This window comes from Eulemur rufifrons, chromosome 8, assembly GCF_041146395.1.
Source record: "Eulemur rufifrons isolate Redbay chromosome 8, OSU_ERuf_1, whole genome shotgun sequence".
In the NCBI taxonomy this organism is placed as follows: Eukaryota; Metazoa; Chordata; class Mammalia; order Primates; family Lemuridae; genus Eulemur; species Eulemur rufifrons.
This window is the reverse complement of record NC_090990.1, coordinates 109,379,183-109,400,796: the sequence shown is the minus strand read 5'-3', so window position 1 is coordinate 109,400,796 and position 21,614 is coordinate 109,379,183. Positions and strand designations below refer to the sequence as shown.

At 47.9% G+C, this 21,614-nt stretch overlaps 1 protein-coding gene across 2 annotated transcripts in view; it reads right to left on the bottom strand.

The window, feature by feature from the left end:
- IGSF3 (immunoglobulin superfamily member 3) overlaps window positions 1-21,614 on the bottom strand; it is an 87,496-nt gene that overhangs the window by 8,839 nt on the left and 57,043 nt on the right. For both annotated transcript variants that reach the window (XM_069478919.1, XM_069478920.1), the window contains 4 exons: window positions 19,215-19,616; window positions 15,568-15,972; window positions 5,271-5,681; window positions 1,192-1,599 (listed from right to left, as the gene is read on the bottom strand). In XM_069478919.1, coding sequence (XP_069335020.1) covers window positions 1,192-1,599; window positions 5,271-5,681; window positions 15,568-15,972; window positions 19,215-19,616 — 1,626 coding nt within the window. The remainder of the gene's footprint in view (window positions 1-1,191; window positions 1,600-5,270; window positions 5,682-15,567; window positions 15,973-19,214; window positions 19,617-21,614) is intronic.

Genomic DNA, 21,614 nt, shown 5'->3' with positions numbered 1-21,614 from the left:
TAAAGCTCACCACTCAGGGTTATTGTGAAGACTGAACATAAGTCTCTTAACTGTGGCTGGGATGGAGCTGTACTCAGTAAATGCCTGTCTCCTCCCACTCCGCCTGGGGACCTCAGTGTGGCGACCTGAAGAGTGGGTGGGAGCTGAGGGAGGAGACCGTCGGCTGCCATTCTCTACAATTTCACCTTAGGGAAAAGACAAGCAGCCTTTCTAGGCAAAGCAAAAAGCAAAAAATGCATAAATAAAAGCTCATGGGAAAATATGAGTAACTCAAAGTAGAGGTGATTTCCCCTCCAGCGTAGGCAAAAACAAGTGAGTAAGATATTGTCCCTTTCCTGTAACAAAGGGTCGGTGCGACTCCCGGAAGCACATACCGTGACGTACGGGGCAACCGTGACGCCCCTGGGTTCCAACAAAAAGAACTGCTCTACTCAGATGTGAAGACATCACGAAAGCTTCCAACAGTACCAAAGGCCACAAATGCCAATGTCAGGATGCTCAGAAAACAAGACAGATCACTCCTACTGATGGAGGTCACACATTCATTTCTGCTCCAGGTCCTTATAGGGACCATTGACTTTTTGCTCTGATACGGAGGAATGATGTTGTGATGCTACAGAAGACACAGGAATCTTGTACATCTTAGCTTTAATTATGTGTTTAAATGGGTAACAATAATTATACCTAGTAATTATATGCATTTAGGTACTTTAGAAACAGCAATAAAGATAAGAAAGGCAAAAGGCCACACAGAATAGTCATTAGTACCAATAAAATTATTAGGAAGAAAGTAAAGGCTTCATTATTTTCTATTTAAAGCATGTAAATCATCTTCCACTGAAAATCTACAAGCTTTTTCTGAACCACATGGCCATTATTTCAAGATTTTTATCAGATCCACTACTTGTCCAAATCTGAATGTATTCTTTAAAGAGAAAATAGTCTATGATTTGGAATAATGAATTGCCAGATTTTATTCTAATTAAGAAATCAAATCACCCTAGGTCAAACCCAGATGTGCATTTTTCCATTCATAAGAAAAAAAATTGAGACACTTTTGAATACAAATGCATAATGTAAATGCTCATATATTTAACTCAAATAATTTATCAATTAATAAACTAATTTTATGCAGTGCATAAAATATATTTAAAGGGGAAACACCAAACTCTTTGGGACATAAACCCTCACCTGGTCGCATGACTGTCACCGCTGTCTGCCCAGCCGTGTCTTCTGCCCGTTTATACCACACGCCACTGGGGCTGGGCAGCCACTCCTCCACGCGGCAGCTGTAGGTCCCACTGTCCTGCACAGCCACGTTCTGGATGAAGAGCCGGTACACACCGGAGGAAGGACTCTCCAGGTGCAGCCGCCCCTTCAGGTTGTTCTTGGCCGCCTGCTCCCCGTAGTGGAAGGTAGCGTCGCGGCTCAGCCGGGCCACGGTCTCCCGCTCGGGGTGGTTGGGCTTCCACACAAACCACTCCACCATGAGCTGGGAGGCCACGCTGGTGCGGTTCAGCACCACACACTCCAGCTGCACCTGCCGGGTCTCCAGAACTGACAGGTTCCCCTGGGCTTGGCTGAGCTTCAGGCGGCTGTCTGGAACAGCGAAGAAAGAGATGTTGGCGACAAGAAGAAACAAGCAATTTGCATGCACCATTTCCAAGGGCAGGTGAACGGGTGCCTTCCACACACAGAAGGACAACAGCACAGACTCAGCAGAAACGTTTCTCAGACGTGGCACCCTACACATTCCGAGTTCCCTGATCATGTGCCTGGGTTTCAGAGTTTGATGTTTCAGTTAAGAACTATCCCCAGTTCATAACCTCATTGGTTCTGATGCTTAGTGGAAGACAGGCGCCAGCTGTAGAGGACGGCACATCCGCATGACATCAGATCACGGAGCACACGGCTGACTGATAGGTGGCTGGGAAGGGTATGGTGAGAACCCCCCTCAAAGCAAGATTAAACTTTTAGGCCAAGTGTGTGGCTCACGCCTATACTCCTAGCAGTTTGGGAGGCTATGGAGTGAGGATCACTTGAGGCCAGGAGTTCAAGACCAGGCTGGGTGAGTGAGACCCCATCTCTACAAAAAACAGAAACATTAGTGGGGTGTGGTGGCGTACAACTGTAGTCCCAGTTACTTGGGAGGCTGAAGCAGGAGGATTGCTTGAGCCAGGAGTCTGAGTTTGCAGTGAGCTATGGTGATGCCACTACACTCTAGCCCAGGTGACAGAGAGAGACCCTGTCTCAAAAAAAAAAAAAAAAAAACAAACGCAAGAATAAACTTTTAAAACTGACGATATGATGTCTACAATATGCTGGGCTGTCAACCACAAAAGAAGTGCAGAGGAAACACAGTTTAAAATGTTCATGTATGAGCCCTAAGAATTGCAGTTCTTACTTTTCTTACAAAAAACTCCTCTCAAGGTGGGAACAGAACTGACCTGACATCAGTAAAGAAAAGATTGATACTGATGGAACTGGGTGGTTTGAAGACTCAGCCAACCAGAGTCTCCTCCAGTGAGAACCTGTCATTAATGACAGCATACCCTGAAGGAATCCCGTGATTTCTCAAGGGCTGGCTGAGCCTATCTGGACCTGAGGGATCTAAAAGCTGTGACACTCAATGCACAGAAGCACCTCGGGAATGACACTTCTGAGTGGGGAAGGCCAGGCACTTTTACTCTTTACTTTCTACACTTCAATCCTGTCTGAAACTACATTATGAAACTACAATGCTCATGATTCCTTTTGTAAGTAAAACAGAAATGATATATTTTAAATAACCAGTCTCCCAAAACTATATATATATTATAAAACTCTGGTTATCTCTGGGTTGAAAGATCATTATTTTCTTTGTTGTGGCTTTTTTGTTTGTTGTGGGGGTTTCTGGGTTTTGTTTTGTTTTGTTTTTTTGTATTTTCTAAAAGCTCTGACGGTGTATGCTTTCTCACCAAAGGGGGAAAAACGGAAAAGAACTAGAAGCAGGAAGGGAATAAAAGAAAGAAAAAGATAACAAACCAAAAATCTCAACTAAAAGGAGAAAACTGTTTTAATCAGCGTCCTGTGAGTTTTCTGTCTATAGTGCAAATGTGTTTGCAGGGACCCTTACGGTTCTTCTGCCCTGGCCTCGCTTGGCTGGGCTGTAGACTCAGAAGGGGAATCCCCGCGATAAATTTAGGGTCCGCCAAGAATCTCTTGGTTTCAGTACAAATGAGGAAAGGGAAAGGATGGTGATGACTAGAGAGGAAATACAGAGGGGCGGCGCGATCACGTTCCCCCAGTAGAGAGAGAATCAGAACTGAGAACAGACATGAAAAATAGGAACCAAAAGAACGTCGGTGGGCCTAATGACAACCTTCAGTTTTCAAAAGCCCCAGGGACTGGCCTGAAGTCAGGACAGAGGTCGCTGGAAATGCCAGCAGGCATCACTTCAGACCAGAGCTTCCTGTTTACACCAGCAGCAGGGTTTGCAGAAAATGTCATGGGGGGCCAGTGAGAACCCCTAGAAATACGGTGTTCTCGGGGAAAAAGAGGAGCAGTCCACCGTATTCAGTGTGAGCCAGGTCACACCTGGAGTTCGGTGTCTGGTTCCATTGGCTTACTGAACAGATACCCACTGAGGCTTCCTGGGAGACGCGCAATGGTGAAGAAAACCAAGTCCCTGCACTCACTCAGGAGCTTCCATTCTAGTAGAAGAGAAAGACTACACACACACACACACACACACATACATATATGTACACATATACGTATATACACACACACCCATACATACACATACACACATATGTGTATATACGAATATATAAATAAGTACTATGTAGTAACTGATAAGTAAACTGTACATATACATATGAATAAGTACTTCATAATCACTTATATATGAATAAGTGAATAAACAGAATGCCAGGTGGTAATCTGTGCTATGAAGGGGATGGGGAAGGGGACACAGAGTGACAGGGGTGCTATTTAAGTTAAACTGAGCTAGCAACAGCTCTCTGAGGGAAAGCTAGATAAACAAACATCTAAGGCCATTAGGCTCCAGGCTGAAAGAACAGCAAGTACAAAGGCCCTGGGGTTTTTAAGGAAAGCAACCATTTATTCATTATTCAACCAATATTTACTAAGGGTGCCATGCCAAAGGCTGAAGACATAAGACACAGCCCTGTCCTCAAGGTCCTTGCACTGTAGTGCAAAAGAAATACAATTATTACACTACCTGTTTTGTAAGGGACTCCTACTGATATGGGAAAAATCAGGGTGGGCTTCCTGGAGGTGGTGCTAAGTGAAGTCTTGGGGTTGGGGTGAAGACAGGGCAGAAGCAGCAGAAGCACATTCCAGGCAGAGAGGACAGCATAAGCAAAAGCCTAGAGGTGAGACCCAGGGTGGTAACACAGCACCCCCCACCGCCCATTAGGAAAGACAGGCTGTGACAAAGACAAATTGTAGGCCATGCAAGAATGAGAGATGGAGAGGGCCATTATGGCCACACTATGTGAGAAGTTAAAAGAACTAGAGATCTTTAACAAAGAGAAGGGGAGATGGAGGGGCCACAGCCTTCATGTACTTGAAAGAAAATGACCTAAATTTATCTTGGGTTGTCCTAGGGGCAGATTTAAAAAGGGAAATTGCAGGGAGGTGGACTTTTCAACAATCAGGGCTGCCCAAAAGTGGAACTGAGGTTTTCAGAGTTAGTAGCTGGATTCTCTCCCTGGAAGCAATCTGGCAGAGGCCGGACACCACCTGTCAGGGAGCAGGGGTCTCCCTGCTCCAGGGCTCCACCCAGGGGTCTGAGAGAGGGCCGGACGGGTGATCAGGGTGGAGATAGGCAGGCTTGCCTGGGCTGGGCTGGGAGGTAAGGAGGAAACCAGAAAATGACTTCCAGGCAGGAATTCTGGGTGTGGGTGTGGTGTCGGCCCAAGATCCAGTGCAAACTGCAAACCTAGGAAGAGACAGGAGCTGCCACGGTCCCTGCCTTGCTGTGTTTGCTAACCACAGCTATCCTCAGGCCACACTTCGGTGAAGATGATGTCCATAAAAGCAGAGTCAAGGATGCTTTCATAGGTTTGCCATCAGCATCAGGACCAACCACAGGAAAGTGGAAGGACCTACGGTGCTCTCGGATGCTGGTCTGTTACCTGCACCCACACCCCTTGTGCACCCTGCAGACAGCCTCTCCACGCCGCCTCACAGAGCCCACCCACCCGCAAGCAGTGTCCGCACTGACCCCACCGGCCCAGGACGGCCATACCCTCCATCCTCACCTGGCTGTTTCACAGTGACTTCTGTGCGCCCCGAAACCTCCTCTGCCAGCTTGTACCAGGCGTAGTTGGGGCTCAGCAGCCACTCCTCCACGTGGCAGTAGTAGCTGCCGCTGTCGCTGACCTCGGCTCTCTGGACGGTGAGGCTGAACAGGCCCCCGGACACGTGCCTCTCAAACTGCAGCCTCGCTCTCAGGCCCTCCTCCTCCGCATAGGTGCCGTACTCAAAGGCGGAGTTGTGGGTGGTTTTGAGGATGAGCTTGCCGTCGGCGTCCGAGGGCTTGTGGACATACCAGAGCACGGCAAAGTGGGAGTTCTGGCTGGTCTGAGACTTGACCGAGCAATTCAGCTGAATAGGCCTGTTTTCCACCAGGGTGAGGGTCCTCTTCGATTTGCTCACCTGCAGCTTTGTCACTGAGAAGGGAAGGGGAACGGTTCATTGCAATCGCCACACACTCCTGGAAACGTGGCCTGTCCCCATCCTCGCTTCCAGATTCCGAGGCTGGTTCTGTCCAGCGCAGTTCCTAGAGGACTCAGTGTTGACTGGCTTCCTCCAAACACGGCTCAGCGTGAGGAAAGCAGCTTGGAGCCAATGTCACCCCCAACATCCCTCCCTGTCTCTTCCCTGCCACGCCCCCGGCTTAGGCCCCTCTGTCCCCTGCCTGCTTGCCCAGCTGTCACATGGCCACCAGAGTGATCCAGCTAAAATATAAATCTGCCCACACTGTGTCTCTGCTTAAAAAGTTTAATGGCTCCCAACTGTAGGTTAGAGAGAAACGACTCCTTTCCACAGCACAAAGTCCCTCCAGGATCCAGCCCTCACCCAGCTGTCCTGACTCACCCCCCACGGTGCACCCTCAAGCACCTTCCTTGAGAGCAAGAAAGAGAGAGCGCCCACGTGAGCACACACACACACACACACACACACCACACACACACACACACACACACACGCGCGCGCACACACACGCACACACAGTGCAGTCTCGCCCTGAGCTCTAGTCTTTGCCCTTGCTGTCATCTCTGCCTGTCCCCTCCCCTCACCTCCGTGGCTGACCCTCTCCACTCTTGCCTCATTACCAGCACCTGGCCTAGATGCCCTTCCTCTCCCGGCTGTTGCCCTTCCTCTCCCGGCTGTTTCCCTCCCATCTCTCTTCCACCCTAGACTGTGAGCTCCCCGGGGGCAGAGATCAACCTTTTTCCACTCCACCAGCCAATGTTTACGGAGTGCCCGCTCTGTTTCCCACAGGATGCTAAGCGCTGGCAGAGCCCCAGCCCCAGCGGAGCGTACTGCCTGGCGGACGTTCCCATCGCCGCACGCCCAGAGCCTAGCGCGGTGCCTGGGCTTCAGAAAGCACTCCATCAGTGTTTGCTGAAACAGTGAGCGAGTGGGTGAGTGAACAAAGACACGGTGGAGAAACACGCAGCAGGTACTTAGAGGACCCTGGGAGGACCTTCCCAGGGGGAGAGGGAAGGCCGAGAAGATGGTGAGCAACAGGACCGGACAGAACCAACTCCAGCCCCGTTCCCCTTGCTGTCCTGCTCCAAAAACAGAAGGGTGAGCATACTGCGGAGTGCCGTCCCAGCCACTAATTAACAATGATGTTCACCTTGACAGTGCCAAGAAGCTGAGGTCTAATGAAATACATCTCAGGAAGGTAATCTGAGCTCTTACCCACTCCATCATCATTATACTTGGCTCTGCCTTCCCCTATCCACCCTCTCCCCCAGCTAAAAATGAAATAAAGGAAAAAGAATTCTAAGTTCCTCTAGGAGAACAGATAGTACAAGTATTGTTCCACCTCCACTACTCTCTACACACTTAGGTTTTTGTTATAGGGAGCAAACCGCTTGCCAGCTAAGAAAGAAACCCAGGGCAAAGTATAGACTCCATATGGGAGAGCAACCCGGGCCTCTTCCAACTGGGCTTGCCTGGGGGCCCATCTCCAGCACCCTGCTGGTCAGGCTCTTGGTTTTCAAGGCCAGGGTCCAGCTTAGGACCAGGACTGCATGCAGACACTGGCGGTGGGCCTGGCCTGCCGGCCGCTTAAGCTTAGTTTGCAAAGGCAGCATCAAGGGTTGAGTCCCATGTGTTAAGGAATCAAAACTTTTGAAAGCCACAGATTGCCACCTGGTCCTCCTCCTGGTAACACACAGATAAACGTCCTGAATGAATGGGAGGATTTAGCAAGCTAAGGTGTGGCAGTACCCGATACCCAATGCCATTACTGCAAAAGCAATGCTGAGGACACACCTCCCAGCAGTAAATCACTCACTTCCAGAAGGACTGCTGGATTCGCATACTTACAGACCTTCTCAAACCATCAAGAACACACCAAGCACCTCTTAGAGAGAAATTCCATGTCCCACGGCCCCACCCTTCTGGGCTCATCTTTTCTGTGAACAAGGTTAGTCTTCTGCCTTCTCCCTTCTTCAAACGCAGAAAGTCCTCCAGGGCACACTGGGATTCCAGGGCAGAGTTTGCCATTAAGCTCCCAAGCTCTGGAAACTGCATGTGCATTAGCTTGCCCGTGGACCTTTCGGATTGGATTCCTATAATACTTGAAACAACCAGCCCCCTTTTCATTCCTTTCCAACCCAATTCACTGCATGCAAATGGTATCTATATCAGTGCGAATGACACCACCTGAATTATCTGGTTCTTGGCCAAAAAAACTGGGTTGTTCAGTGTCGTGTAGAAAGAGCTTCAAAATGTATTATTAATTGGGGCCAGATTATTTTTGCAACTGTTACTAAGGAAACCTCAATTGCTATAGTAACCGCATATGTTAAACTAGAATCCTATGACTAAACTTCAATTCAGTCACATGGTCTGAGAATAAGACTCCAAGCAAGAGAAATGTTTCAAAGCACTTCTGTTTTTTTTTTCCTTCCCATGTCAAAATATTGTGAAGTGTTGAGAAGCTTGAAAGAGAGGCATTTTTAAAATTTGGTGGATGTCTGACAGGGCAGCAAGGGGTCAGCTCCGTTTCTGTGCTTTGGGTTTCCTACATCTCAAGGACAGGGAGGACCTTTCCTAAAGCCCAGGGAGACTGAGGGGTCCACATCTAATTGGGAAGCACTCACACGTCCTGCCATGGCACTGCCCTGGGGGGGTGTGGCCTGTGCGCATCACCTTCCTCCACAGTTCAGACAGCCCAGCCCCTGTAAGGACCACAGGTGTCTTCGTGTGCAAAATGAGCACAATGACAGTATGTATCGACCCCATGAGGAGTGTTGTACAGACTAAAAACAATAGTCTATAAGAAGAGTCTAGCACAGAACCTGGTAAATAGTAAATAGGAAATTTTTAGCTATTTCCGGGGAGATCTTTCTAAATGGCAATCAGGGGCATGTTACTCCCCGGCTTAGAGCCTGGTCGTGGCTCCTCACCCCAGGGCCCATGACAGTCGTTCTCAACAGGGCAGCCAACTGCAGGCAGGTCTTTGGCTGCCACATTGATTTGGGGAAGGGTAGATGTTTAATGGACTAAAGCCAATGAAAGATGTAAAACCGTATCTGGGACAACTCTACGCAACACAACTCTGCCTCGTGTCCTGTGTGATTTCTGCATGACATTCACATGCATGAAAATTATGTCTCTGATTTTAATTAGAGTAAAAGGGCACTCCAGAAGGGGGGACAGGTGAGCAAAGATGACAACTTCTCTGTGCACTGAATTCAAGGAACAGCAAGTGGTCAGGTGTGACTGGATGAAGTTAGAAAGGTAAGCTAGAACTTATTTTCATTTTACTAAAAACACAATGTTTTCATTCTGCATGTTTTTAATATATGCCAGGTCAGTCAAGAGAGGATTTTCCTTTGTTTTGTTCAGAATTGTAGCAAGAGTTGCTCAGGACTTCAGAAACCCCATCCAGGCCAGCAGTGCTGCTGTGTGCCACGTCTCTGACACAGTGGCCGTCCATGTGTGTTTGGGGACAGTACTTACAGCACCTCTGCCAGCCACAGCACTGACCAGGACTGTGCCTTAGTTTACTATGAGCTACTTAAAAAAAAAAAAAATTCCTTCTTTATCTCACAATTAGGGCAGTATAGCAAGTTTTTTTTTTTTTTTTTTTTTGAGACAGAGTCTCGCTTTGTTGCCCAGGCTAGAGTGAGTGCCGTGGCGTCAGCCTAGCTCACAGCAACCTCAAACTCCTGGGCTTAAGCGATCCTACCGCCTCAGCCTCCCAAGTAGCTGGGACTACAGGCATGCGCCACCATGCCCGGCTAATTTTTTCTATATATATTTTAGTTGGCCAGATAATTTCTTTCTATTTTTAGTAGAGACAGGGTCTCGCTCTTGCTCAGGCTGGTCTCGAACTCCTGACCTCGAGCGATCCACCCGCCTCGGCCTCCCAGAGTGCTAGGATTACAGGCGTGAGCCACCTCGCCCGGCCAGTAGAGCAAGTTTTAAAGGTTATGTGATTAGGAATATTATATTGTCTATGAATTTCATTTCAGGATAGTAAAGGAAACATTATAAATTATTACAAAAAGGAGAACATGATCTGAGTATGAGCTGAAGTCCTAATTCCTTAGTTTATTCTAATTTATTTAACAAACTTTCATGTAGTCCTTTTTATGTGCTCAGCACCATTCTAAGCACTTTATGAATATTAACCATTTGGTCCTCACCAGTCCTATGAAATAAATATTATTCCTATTTTATAAAGATACTTGCTCAAGGTCACACAGCCAGTTAAGTGGTAGAGCAGGAATTCAAGGCCAGGCCGTCGGGTCTGTCCTTGCTTTTGGCCATTACTGATAGCCGCTCTCCATGCTCCCCTGCACGAAAGGGGCTCCCTGGTCTCTGCAGGCTTCCTGGGGGAGAACCCCTCCCAGACCCCATCCTTCAGTCATCCCAGCATAAGCATGTTGCTTCCTCCCTGGAGCCTGAAATGTCCCCCACCTCCTTCCCTCCCTCTCAGCCCACACAGATTCCCTTCTCACACCTCCTGCCCAAGCCTGTGCTGGCTCTGCCTCCACACCTGTAAGGCTTCTAGTACTCCTGTCCCCAGGCCTCCCACCTCCCACATTGTTCGAAGGCAGGAACATGACACATGCCATCTGTGCAGCCTCAGCACCCGCATGGCCACTGGCACGTAGTAGGTGCTTAAACAGGTGTGCAGAGTGACGGGAAGGAGGGGCAAAGGGAAAGCAGCAAGAGTTCAGAGGTGGAAATAGCTAATTAGATTAACCCAGATGCACCCAACCCTGCCTTGCCTGTCTGCAGACAGAGCGGTGACCCTTGCTCATTGACTCCAATACCAAGTGCACCCGCTGTCATCATGACAATGAGGCCTGTGGCATGGGGGAAGGGCTGGGCACACCTCCTAGGGCCGCTGCACTCATGCTCACTGTATCTCTGCACAGACAACAGGCAGAAGCCACATGGCGTGGAAGAAAGAGAACCCCAGGCTCCCCCAAAAGCAAGCAGGGGCCAACTCTCTGAGGGATGGGACAGCCAGCTACCACCAGACCGTGACAAGGAGGGCCACTGTTCACATGCCTGGACTCATGGAAGTCAAAGAAAAGCCCTCAGCTATCCCAATCTGCCAGGTCAGCAATAAGAAATAGAAGAAAACGGATTTGGCAACTTCCAGAGGGTATTAAATATTCATCCTGACTACCCATCAGTAAAATCCCAGCAGAATACACCCTCTGACAAGTCGGCTTTCTACTCTGGAAGCTGTCCTCCTGGAAGCTTGTTTATTGCTTTGTCGATTTTAATGTACAATATTTAATAGCCAGACCCAGATACGGTCATAAACATTTGGAAAACGAGTGCTGACATTTCCCTTATTGCTTCTGTATTTAGGGATGTGTAATTGGAGGGTGGTTTTGAGCTGAAGAAAATCAGAAGGAAGCAAGGCAATGCCTCACAATTAAAAGAGAAAAGAACTGATTAAGAACTAAGAATCGAATGTGTTGAACCGGCTAAAAGTCTTGCCCAAATGCCCCTTGGGGGTCACACTATGCGATCGACGGGAGTCAGACTAAGCTAAATCAGCGGTGAAATGGGAGTGAGGGCATTCCCTGAAGATTTCCTTAGGGATGTGCATACAAAACAAGGAGCGTGCGTGTGGAGCGGTCAATGGTAGACAGCTGCAGGGCTGTGTGCCCTCCAACTCCGATGAATCAAGTAGCTGTGATGTGGCTGAGATCGGCGGGGCTTGGGCAGGGACCAGGCTGGGCACAGCCCACACAGAGCCTTGCTGGGAGACACAACAGCACTGCAGTGCGAGGCTGAGGATAAACCCGCCAGCCTGAGTTAGACAACGGTCTCCAGGTTGCTGTTTGATTCCAACAGAATAAGAATATTTGAAAAAATATTCTTTAAAAAGGGTAGGGAGGCAGAGGACATTTCTATGGGAGACAGGGCTAGGGTGTGCATGGGCAGTAGGAGAGAGGCCAGCACTGGCTTTGAGCTCTGGAATCCCCGAGCCCCAGAGCCACCTTGTGGCAGCAGTTAGAAGGAACAGAAGGAGTCAGAAGAGGCACAGATTAAACTCCTCCATCAGCAGAAAACTGTGTCTCATGGAACCTCTACGAATGCCTTGTGACTCCAACTTCCAAAAACCAAATTTAAGCATTTGCTAAAGGGATCAGAAAATTGGGGATGCTAAACCAGAGAAAGACACCATTAAATAAAAGTACACGGTACCAAAGAGGATTCCCAAGAAGAAAAACAATTATCTGGAAAATATTGTAACATAATAAAATTAAGACCTTGGACACTGGAGCCAGGCTGCCTGTCTTGATTTGAATACCGGCTCTACCACTTATCATGGATTGCTGGGTAATTTATGTAACCTCTGCGTCAGTGTCCTCATCTGTCCCCCCTCAAGATATTGCATGAATTAAGTAAAAAAGAACTAAATCAGTTATTACGTGTAAAGCATTCAGGATGGTGATAGGCACACAAGAAATGCTCAATGAGTATCAACTGCTACCGGTGTGACTATTGTGGTTACTACCAGTACCAGTGACTACAAGGAGAAAACCTTTTCTGTAAATGATACCATTAACTAAATGTAGAAAGAGTAGTTTTGGATTACATGGCCTTAAAAAAGGTCAAAGTCTCTCCATCCTAACTGCCTTTTAATAAGGCACACCTGGAAGCAAATCCCAACTTCCCACTCACTATGTGTCTGACTTGGGCAAGTTAGAACCTCCCTGAGCTTCTCTGATTTCATTTATAAAATAGGAAAGCAGCACCTTCCTCCCAGGGTTGCCATGAAGATTAAGCAAGATAATATGCACCAAGTGTGCAATCCAGTTTCCAGCACATAGTCAGCCCTCATGTATTTTTCTACCTCTATTTCCCCCAAATAAAAGCACCAGCAGCAACCAGTGTATGTGGGAAAAGAGTAAAAATGACTATGAAGCTCTTTGGGAAATATTAAGTACTAAATGCATAAATATTTAATAAAGGAGAGACATTAACACTTAAGGGGATGCACTCTCCCTGGGCCTCGGCCACCCTCTGGGAGCCATGTGCAGCCCAAGGCACCTACCTTTGCTCTTCCCAGCCTCCAGAGGGCCATGGCATTACTGCACACCTCTGAGAAGAGGACTCCTTACAGCCACGCGCAATGATGCTCCTAAGTCTCCTACGCCAACCCCTGCTCGTTCTCACTTTACAGTGAAAACACAACAGAAATCAGCACGAGATCCACAAGACATGAAGAATGTCCTCAGAGCAGATCCTGGGTCTTCCTAACTCTCCAGCTACTTCTTCTACCCAGGAGGCAATCTTACAGTATAATGGAAAACGCAGATGTATGGAAGTCAGAGAGACCCATGCTCCAATCTCAGTTCAAATCTTCATTTTGCCACTTAACTAGCTGGTTTGCTTCCATCAAAGTTCCCCAACCACTCAGAGCCTTGGTTTCCTCATTAGCAAAATGTGGGCATAAATATCTACATGATTAAATTTTGGGATAAATTTAAAAAGAAAACATAAGTAAAGCATGAGGCACAAAGCCTAGCACCCAAGAGGTACTTCGTACATTTTTGTCCCTTTCTGCCTTTAGTAACACCATAAATTAATCAGAATTCAAATAATTAGAGCCTTCCATGAACTAATCCCATATTCTTCCCTGAGGCACTCCAGTCTTAGATTTCAAGTAGTAACAGAAACGAGCAAATAGTTGGGATTTATTCAAAAAGGCAATGTCAGGCAAGATCTTGGGGTCAGCATCTATCTATCTTCTACAGCTGCAGAACCACGTGACGGGCACTGCTGCTCAGAACACTGACCTTGAGAGCCCGAGGAGACAAAAAAAGGTGCAATTATGATCCTAATGTCCTACTCAATAAGAAAGGCAAGTGGGCTCGGCATTTTCACAACAAGGGTTCACATAAAATGGGGTCTCTGCTTAACCCTCCATTAACCTGAAAATCCACTTAAGCAAAACAGCCTCTTCCCTGGGCATCTTCTCAGTCCAATTTTAGGCTCTAATTGGCCAAGAAACAGTCTCACCATGCATACAACTCGCTTGTTTCAAGTCTGGTACAGAACAGGACTCTGATACGGGGTTAGAAGAGGTGAAGGATAAACTCAGAGGTTACCATTATTTAACCTCACTTTGCTGAAAACAACACTCCGGCCACCTAAAGCATTCCAGCAGAGCGGGCTGGGCACTAACTATGGCTGTCAGTGTGCAGAAAAATCCTTTTTGCAAGGCGTTCAAGCCATCTTTGCAAAGGCAAACCCTGACCGTTTCCTGCATGGGTGCCTGGTCTAGCCTGGGTATGGCCTGGGCAATGGGTGGGACGAGGAGCCTACAGCCCGGGCCCACCTTCCACCACCTTCTGACCTGGCAGGAGACAAGGACAGACACAGGAAAACCACAAGAGCAGCATGTACTTAATAGCTCCCGCATGTCCATGGAAGAGCCTATCAAAGGTGAGAATGTTTCAGAAAGTCCCACTGACTAATGCTCCCCAAATTAGTGCATCCTTATCATTCGCTGTGACAGAGACTCAGCGTCCACGGGAGAAAGGAGCTCAAACTCAGCACAGCGGGACAGGGCCTGGGTGCTGGAAACACTGTGGAAGAAAGATGACTAGGGTTCAAATCCTGGCTACACCATTTAATAGCTACACAACCTCAGGCTTAGTGGCTTCAATCTTCCCAGTTGTGAAATTCTAATAAAATAACTGACCCTCAGCACGTAGCACAAAGCAGATGCTTAGTAAGCACCCATTATCTTCCCTCTCCCCTCAGAGTTTCCTTCAACAGGGGACAATGATGCCTGGTCCACATAATTGTCGTGAGGATTATAGGAGATAAGGTTACGTATAGAGAAGGGGAGCTTTCTGTATAACAACTGGCCTGGGCGTTTCATAAATGTCAATGTCTTCACACACGTGCATGAGAGTGCACACACACACACACACACACACACACACGGAGGCCAGGGAATTATTCTCGATTAAATGAGTCTAAAGTCTAAATGCAATATGTGATTCCCTGACTGGATACTGGTTTGGAAAAAAAAACACAAACTCCAAAGGGCATGATTAGGACCACTGGGGAGACGCAGGTGATAGGACTACACGAACGTTAAATTCCCAGAGTAGTGGGTGGGTAGGACAACGTCCTGTTCTTAGGAGTTGCATGCGGAAGTATTAATATTTAGGGGGAAGTGTCCTGATGTCTGCAACTTACCTTCAAATGCTTCAAAAACAAACAAACAAAAGGCCGGGCGTGGTGGCTCACGCCTGTAATCCTAGCACTCTAGGAGGCCGAGGTGGGCGGATCGTTTGAGCTCAGGAGTTCGAGACCAGCCTGAGCAAGAGCGAGACCCCATCTCTACTAAAAATAGAAAGAAATTATATGGACAGCTAAAAATATATATAGAAAAAATTAGCCGGGCATGGTGGTGCATGCCTGTAGTCCCAGCTACTCGGGAGGTTGAGGCAGGAGGATCGCTTGAGCTCAGGAGTCTGAGGTTGCTGTGAGCTAGGCTGACGCCACGGCACTCACTCTAGCCCGGGCAACAGAGTGAGACTCTGTCTCAAAAAAACAAACAAACAAAAAAAAAACTGAAGGAGAAAACAAATGTGGTAAGACATTAACAACTGGCCATCAAGGAAAGGGAATATAAGTGTTCACTGCACAATTATTGCAACTTCCTATTGATTTGAAATTTCTCAAAAATAAAGAGCTGGGAAACAAAGCAGCCAAGGGCTCGATGCACACTTTTCCTTCCCTCACCCTCTCATCACACAACGTGCGCACACATCCACAGGCTGCAGAAGAGCAAGGCCCTCGGGCCGCAGCACCCACCTGGCTGCAGCACCCTAATCTCCAGCAGGTTGGAGGTCCTTTCCGCCAGCCGCGTCCAGGTGTGGTTGTAGTTCTTCCGCCACAGCTCTGCCACACACTGGTACTTGCCCGCCTCCGTGTCGCTGGCCCGGCTGATGCTCAGACGGACGTTGTTGCTGGACTCAGCCTTCTCGATGGCAGTTCGGGTTCGGAAGCTAGAGGACCTGTCCCCCCACTGGACCCCTCCGTCCCGGGTGAAGGTCACCAGGTCATGGAACTCAATGGTGCCCACTGGCTGGAACCGCCACGTCACCGACACGGGGACCCGGGCGGGGTAATGGGGTTTGATGATGCACTGCAAGTCAAAGGAGTCGCTGTAGGTCACCCCGGGTGTCCGGGAGATGGCTGTCACTGCAAAGCCCGTCTCTGGAGAGAGAGCAGAGAGATCGAACCAGAGGAGGCACCTGCCTTTCTCGGGGCAGCTGGCAGGGCAAGTGGCACAGAGCAGAGGCTCTTGGGGCTGTCTTTCACACAGGCCAGCACTGCTTTTGGTATCACACTGAGGCACAATCCCCACGGCTCACAAGACTCCACGGAAAGAGGCCCACCGCTATCCTCCCTGAGCAGCACGAGCCAGCCCCTTCCCGACCCTCACGGGCAGGTGTGTGCGATCCTCCCCTGGATCACCATAGACACCACTGTCCTCTCAGGGACTGAGTACACAGGCAGGCCACTCCTAGAATCTTGGGATTCCATGAGAAAGCTGGAGAAAAAGGCCCAAAGCCAACTTCCCTTGTTACATGCAAGGTGGCTGCAACCTCCCAGCCCCACCTCCTTCTCCTGGTCCCTGATGCATCAGTGCCAGAGAAGGGAGGCAGATGGAGGAGGCCTCCAGGCCCTTTCCCACCTCCCTCACGAAATCTGGCGCAGAGAGGCAGGTGGGGACCTCTGGTGAGATGGGGCAACGGTCCTAAAGCCAGGTTCTGTGACAGTGGGCTGTGAGTCCCTGCCGAGTGGGCAGCATTCTTAATCCCAGTACTGACTCCTCAATATGAGCACCTCAGAGCTCCTTCAGCCTGGAAATACTATTTAATATTAATGTGTTGATTATAATCATAAAACTAACAGCAGCCAGTATTTATTGAGCACTATCTATGTGCCATGCATGGTGCCAACTGCTTTGCTCTGCCACACTTCACTGAATCCCCCAAACAAGCTCACAGAACAGGTAGGCTTATCATCTCTTTTTGCAGATGCAGGAACTGAGGCACAGAGAGGTTAAATAAATGGCCCAACATCAAGCTGCTGGTAGGTACATGGCCGAGTCAGGCTCCAAACCTGCATGTAACTAGATTCCAGGGGCTTTTAAGGTTGCTTTAGCCACGGGAAGCATAACACAGTGGTTAAAGGCATGGACTCCAGAGTCAGCTACCTAACTCTGACACTTCCCAGCGGAATGACATTAAGCAAGTTACTTAATTTCTCTCTGTCTGTTTCCCCATCTATAAAATGGGTCCACGTGAAGATTAAATGAGTATTTGTAAAATACTTGTAATAATACCTGGCATATACTTAGAATATATACCATATTTTGGTAAATATGTATTTTGTTAAAGAAACAAAACAGACATAAAGGAAAGTACTTTAAATTTCATAGGTGAAAGACTAGTCACAGAATGAATCTTTTGGCTTTCTATGAAGAGGTTAGGTCAGCAAACAGGTAGGTACAATTTGCTAAAAACTCTAGATCTTCAGTTTGGATTTCATAAGCTATCTCCACATATCCTTTAAAAAAGGTTTAAGACACAGGCTTATCCTTAAATATTAAGTGGCTGTGATGATCACTTGTGCACCTGTGTGTCGTAGGTGGTGTCATGAGAGCAGTGTAGGACAGGACCTCGGGGACAGACCCCACACCAGGTGCTCCTAGCCTCACACCTGAAGAGGAGAGAGCTTCTCCAAGCAAAAGACTCTGTCTAGGCCTGGCACGGACACGCGCCACAGTCACAGACCACAGAGCACAGGGCACCTGAGCTGCTCTAACTGAATGGTCATAATGGCCCACGTGCATCTGGGATCCATGCCTAATTACACCAGTATGAAAATTCACGTGTGTCATTGCTAACTTTAGCCAACCTTAGTTAGGTCAGGGTGCCCTCCCACTCTTCCTTGTCCACCCTTTTGGGCTGCCTGATTCTGGCTCTAGACAGAGGCGTCCCGGGGGGTCAGCAGGTGAGCAGAGCCAGCCCCAGGACCCCAGGGCAGAGCTGCTCAGTGCCCCCTGGTGGTGGGAACACCGCACATAGGGTGAGTAGGAAAAAACTCAGGGGATAACCTGATACTGTAAATTCCTTCTGGAGGAACAATCCTGACTCTCGCCACTCCTTGGACATTCCTAACCTCCCAAGATGCGAAAAAACTACCAGTACCAGAAGGCCAGAACTTTCCCCACAAGTTCCATCTCCACATGTCCACACCAGTGCCGGGCACAGGCACAGGGATTGAACTGATCAGGAAACTCAATCAGTGGGGGAAGTTTCTAGAGGCAGAAATCTGAGTTGCATGAGTACTACAGAAAGCAGGTCAGTCTTTCAGATTAAGCTTTCAGAAAGTACATGTAATTCAAATCTCAGAGGGGTGGGAAAGTGGAGGACTTTCATGGGAGGCAAAGGTACCTGGGGCTGCCATCTTTACTGATGTGTCCAAAGGTGGTGACAGGGTCCCAGGGAGTGGGATATGACGTTGCTGAGGACAACTATGTCAGTGTCCAGATAAACAGGAAGACCTGACAAGTTATCTTCCCAGAAAATTCATACACTGGTTTTTTAAAATTTAATATACTGATTATATTAGGCAGATAAATGTTGACAGAAGCCTTTTTACCTCATGCCAAGCAAATCTAATATTCTTTGGTTTTTTAGCAAATCTCAAGGTATCTTTTCATTTCACACTAATGAGGAAATAGCCTTCTTAGGTAGGAGCCACATGGAGGAGTAGATAAAAACACAGGCTTTGGAAACAGTTTAAGATAAATTGCTGGTTTCCTGGGTTCAGACTGCCAGTTGGTCATTTAAAAGCTATAGCCTTGGGCCAATCATTTAACCTGTCTCAGTCTCAGTTTCCTTGTAATATGAAAGTGTCTACCTCTTGGCCAGGTGAAGATTCAATGAGACAATTAAACTTAAGTGCTTAGATTCAGCCAGGAACATAGTAAATGCTAAATAAATGGTGATGGGTGACTGTCTGCCCTTCTCTGCCGTGCTCTCCACATTTTCAGGGCCCCTGGGCAGGCAGCAGGGCAGGAGAAACATGCCATGGTGTTTAAATACTCCTTCTCTTCCAGGCCAGGTCTGGCAGCAACCACGTTCATCTACCTAGGGCCACTGCTCCTGCAGGGCGGCCTTGCTGACCTGGCTAGCACTCTAATAACTCCACTCCCCACCGCCCTGATGTAGGAGTGGTAATAGCTCCCAGCTAATGCTAGCTCCCAGGGGTCCCGCCATCCACTGTGGGTTCCTTCAACTCTGCCTGCACCACTACAAAGAATCCCTTCAATTCAACGCTTTGGAAAGTGCTGTCTGTTTCCTGCCAGAACTCCGACTGCTAAAAGTCAGGGTAAGGTGCCTGACACTGGAGCAGTCTTTCATTTCATTCTACCACTCACTCACCGAGAGCAGTGATGGAGACGAGGGTGCTGGCCCGGCGCTCTCCCACAATCTGCCACTCCCCGTCCACTGCCCGCACCCATTCGGTCACGTGGCATTCGTACTGGCCCTCGTCCTCCTTCCTGCTGTTGAAAATGCCCAGGCTGAACGAGTTGGGCTGCACCTGCTCCATCTGGATGCCCCCAAAGCTGCTGCGCTCCCAGTAGGACGATCCCGGCTGCACAGTGCCATCGCGGTCTAGCCACATGATATTGCTGTGGCGGTTCTGCCTGTCCACGAGCTGCCAGATGACAGAGAAGCGGCCCTGCGGCCTGCCCGCCGTGCGGACACTGCAGGAGAAGTGCAAATCCTCGCCCTCCAGGATGACGCTGGCGTTGCTGGCCACCTCCACGGAGATGCTGCTCTCTGGGAAGAGGGAGAGAGGAACACGCTGGGGGCTTTACGGTCTCCACGGCGCCCTCCCCACAGATCAGCAGGAGGAGGGGTGCGAATGGAATCATGTTGAGGTACAGTGAGCCTCAGGGAATAAAAACCACCCTGACACTCGCTACTGCAAGCCCTGGCGGGCCCTGGGCATCGCTCCCTATGATCCTAGGTCTGATAATCTAGGATGCTCTTTGCTGCGTGCAAAGGACTAGGATGATGAGGTTCTAACATCTGAGACTAAATCAGAACCTAACAAATACAACACAATGACATGATGCTTGGGGCATAAAACAATTTATCAGGTAACCTATTTAGCTGGAGCTCAGGGCTTTTCAAGTTGGATTTTCAGCATGAGGAGTAACACCAAAATCCTACTTCACTTCAATCTTCCCACGATTCGGTGCTACAGCAGTCAAATAAAAGCTGAACATCCTTAACGTGCCATTTGAGTCCTTCGGAACAATATTAGGGAGTAGGAAAAAAAAATGACAGGAAGTACTTAGAAGATAACGTGTGCTTAAGTGTGGATAATAACGGAGCACAGATGGTCTAGTTTCACAGGGTGTGTGGGGAACGAGCTTTCATACGATCATTAACACAGAAAGAAACCAGAGCACATCATCTACCATCTCCTGCCTGTCCACGGCCAGCCCTGGGCTTTCCTTTGCTCTCTACCTCGAAACATTCCTCCCAAGCCTGGGATAAGGATTCCACTCCCTTCTCTGCCTTAGTCTGGCCTCTGCGACTTACTTAGCTATCTAAACTCACTCAATTGAATTATTTAAACTATGTGCTTCAGTTTATTCTTCTGTAAGAGAGGCAGAGTGCTATCTTTAATTGTGGAATTTTTTTAAAAGATTCAAAAGTAGGCCAGGCATGGTAGCTCACACCCTGGGCAACATAGCAAGACCTACTCTCTACAAAAAAAATTTTTTTTTAAATTAGCTGGGCAGGGTGGCATGTGCCTGTATCCCAACTATTTGGGAGGCTGAGGCAGGAGGATTGCTTGAGCCCAGGAGTTGAGGTTACAGTGAGCTATGATCACGCCATTACACTCCAGCCTGGGCAATAAAGTGAGTCCCTGTCCCTTAAAAAAACCAAAGTAAATGGGACAATGTATATGGATTCACCTAACACATAGTAGGTTTTCAAAAACTGGTCACCATGATCATGATTAATTTTACTATTCCCAATAACTCTTTGTTTTTATAAACATCATGGATATCCTAATTTTTCTTAATTATGTGTATCTTATATAATCGCTTATATTGAGTAAAAAAGGCTCATAAGTATTGAAGAACACAAAATATCATAACTAATTTGGCTCTAATTTTCTGGGTACCCCTCACATGACACAGACACAATAAATTTAAAGCAATAAATTAAATCAAACCCCAGATTAAAGAGGCATACCCAATTACCGAGGGAAAACACACACATACACATAGCAATGCATCTGAATCAATCTTTTCTCCCCTTAATTTCCGCAACAGGCAGAAACAAGGACGAGCACCGAGCCTCAGCATCTTAGCTCTGATTTTCATGAATATGCCTGCTCCCCATTCTGGATTTGCTTGATTCACGTGGAAAAAAAAAGATCTAGACAGGGGAGGGTTTAGCAATTTTCTCAGGAAGGCAATGTGCCCCAGGAGTCATGCCAAGATGATTCATGGAGACAATGGGGCTCCTGAATAGTCACCATCCACAGCACTAGCGGTTAAGAGCACGGATTTGGAGACTTCCTAACTCTGTAATCTTGGGGTTCGTTCTTAACGGACCCAAGCTCCAGTTTCTCATGCGCAAAATGGAAACACCAGTAGCGCCTACTTCTTAGGGTCATGACATTGAGAGGATTAGATGAGGTAATTATTTTTCATCATCATTAATAACAACAATATTCCTCTTTGGATTAAAGACTCATTGCCACTGTTATCAATTTAAAGTAAGGGATTAAAAGGGCAACTTCAGCATCAAGGG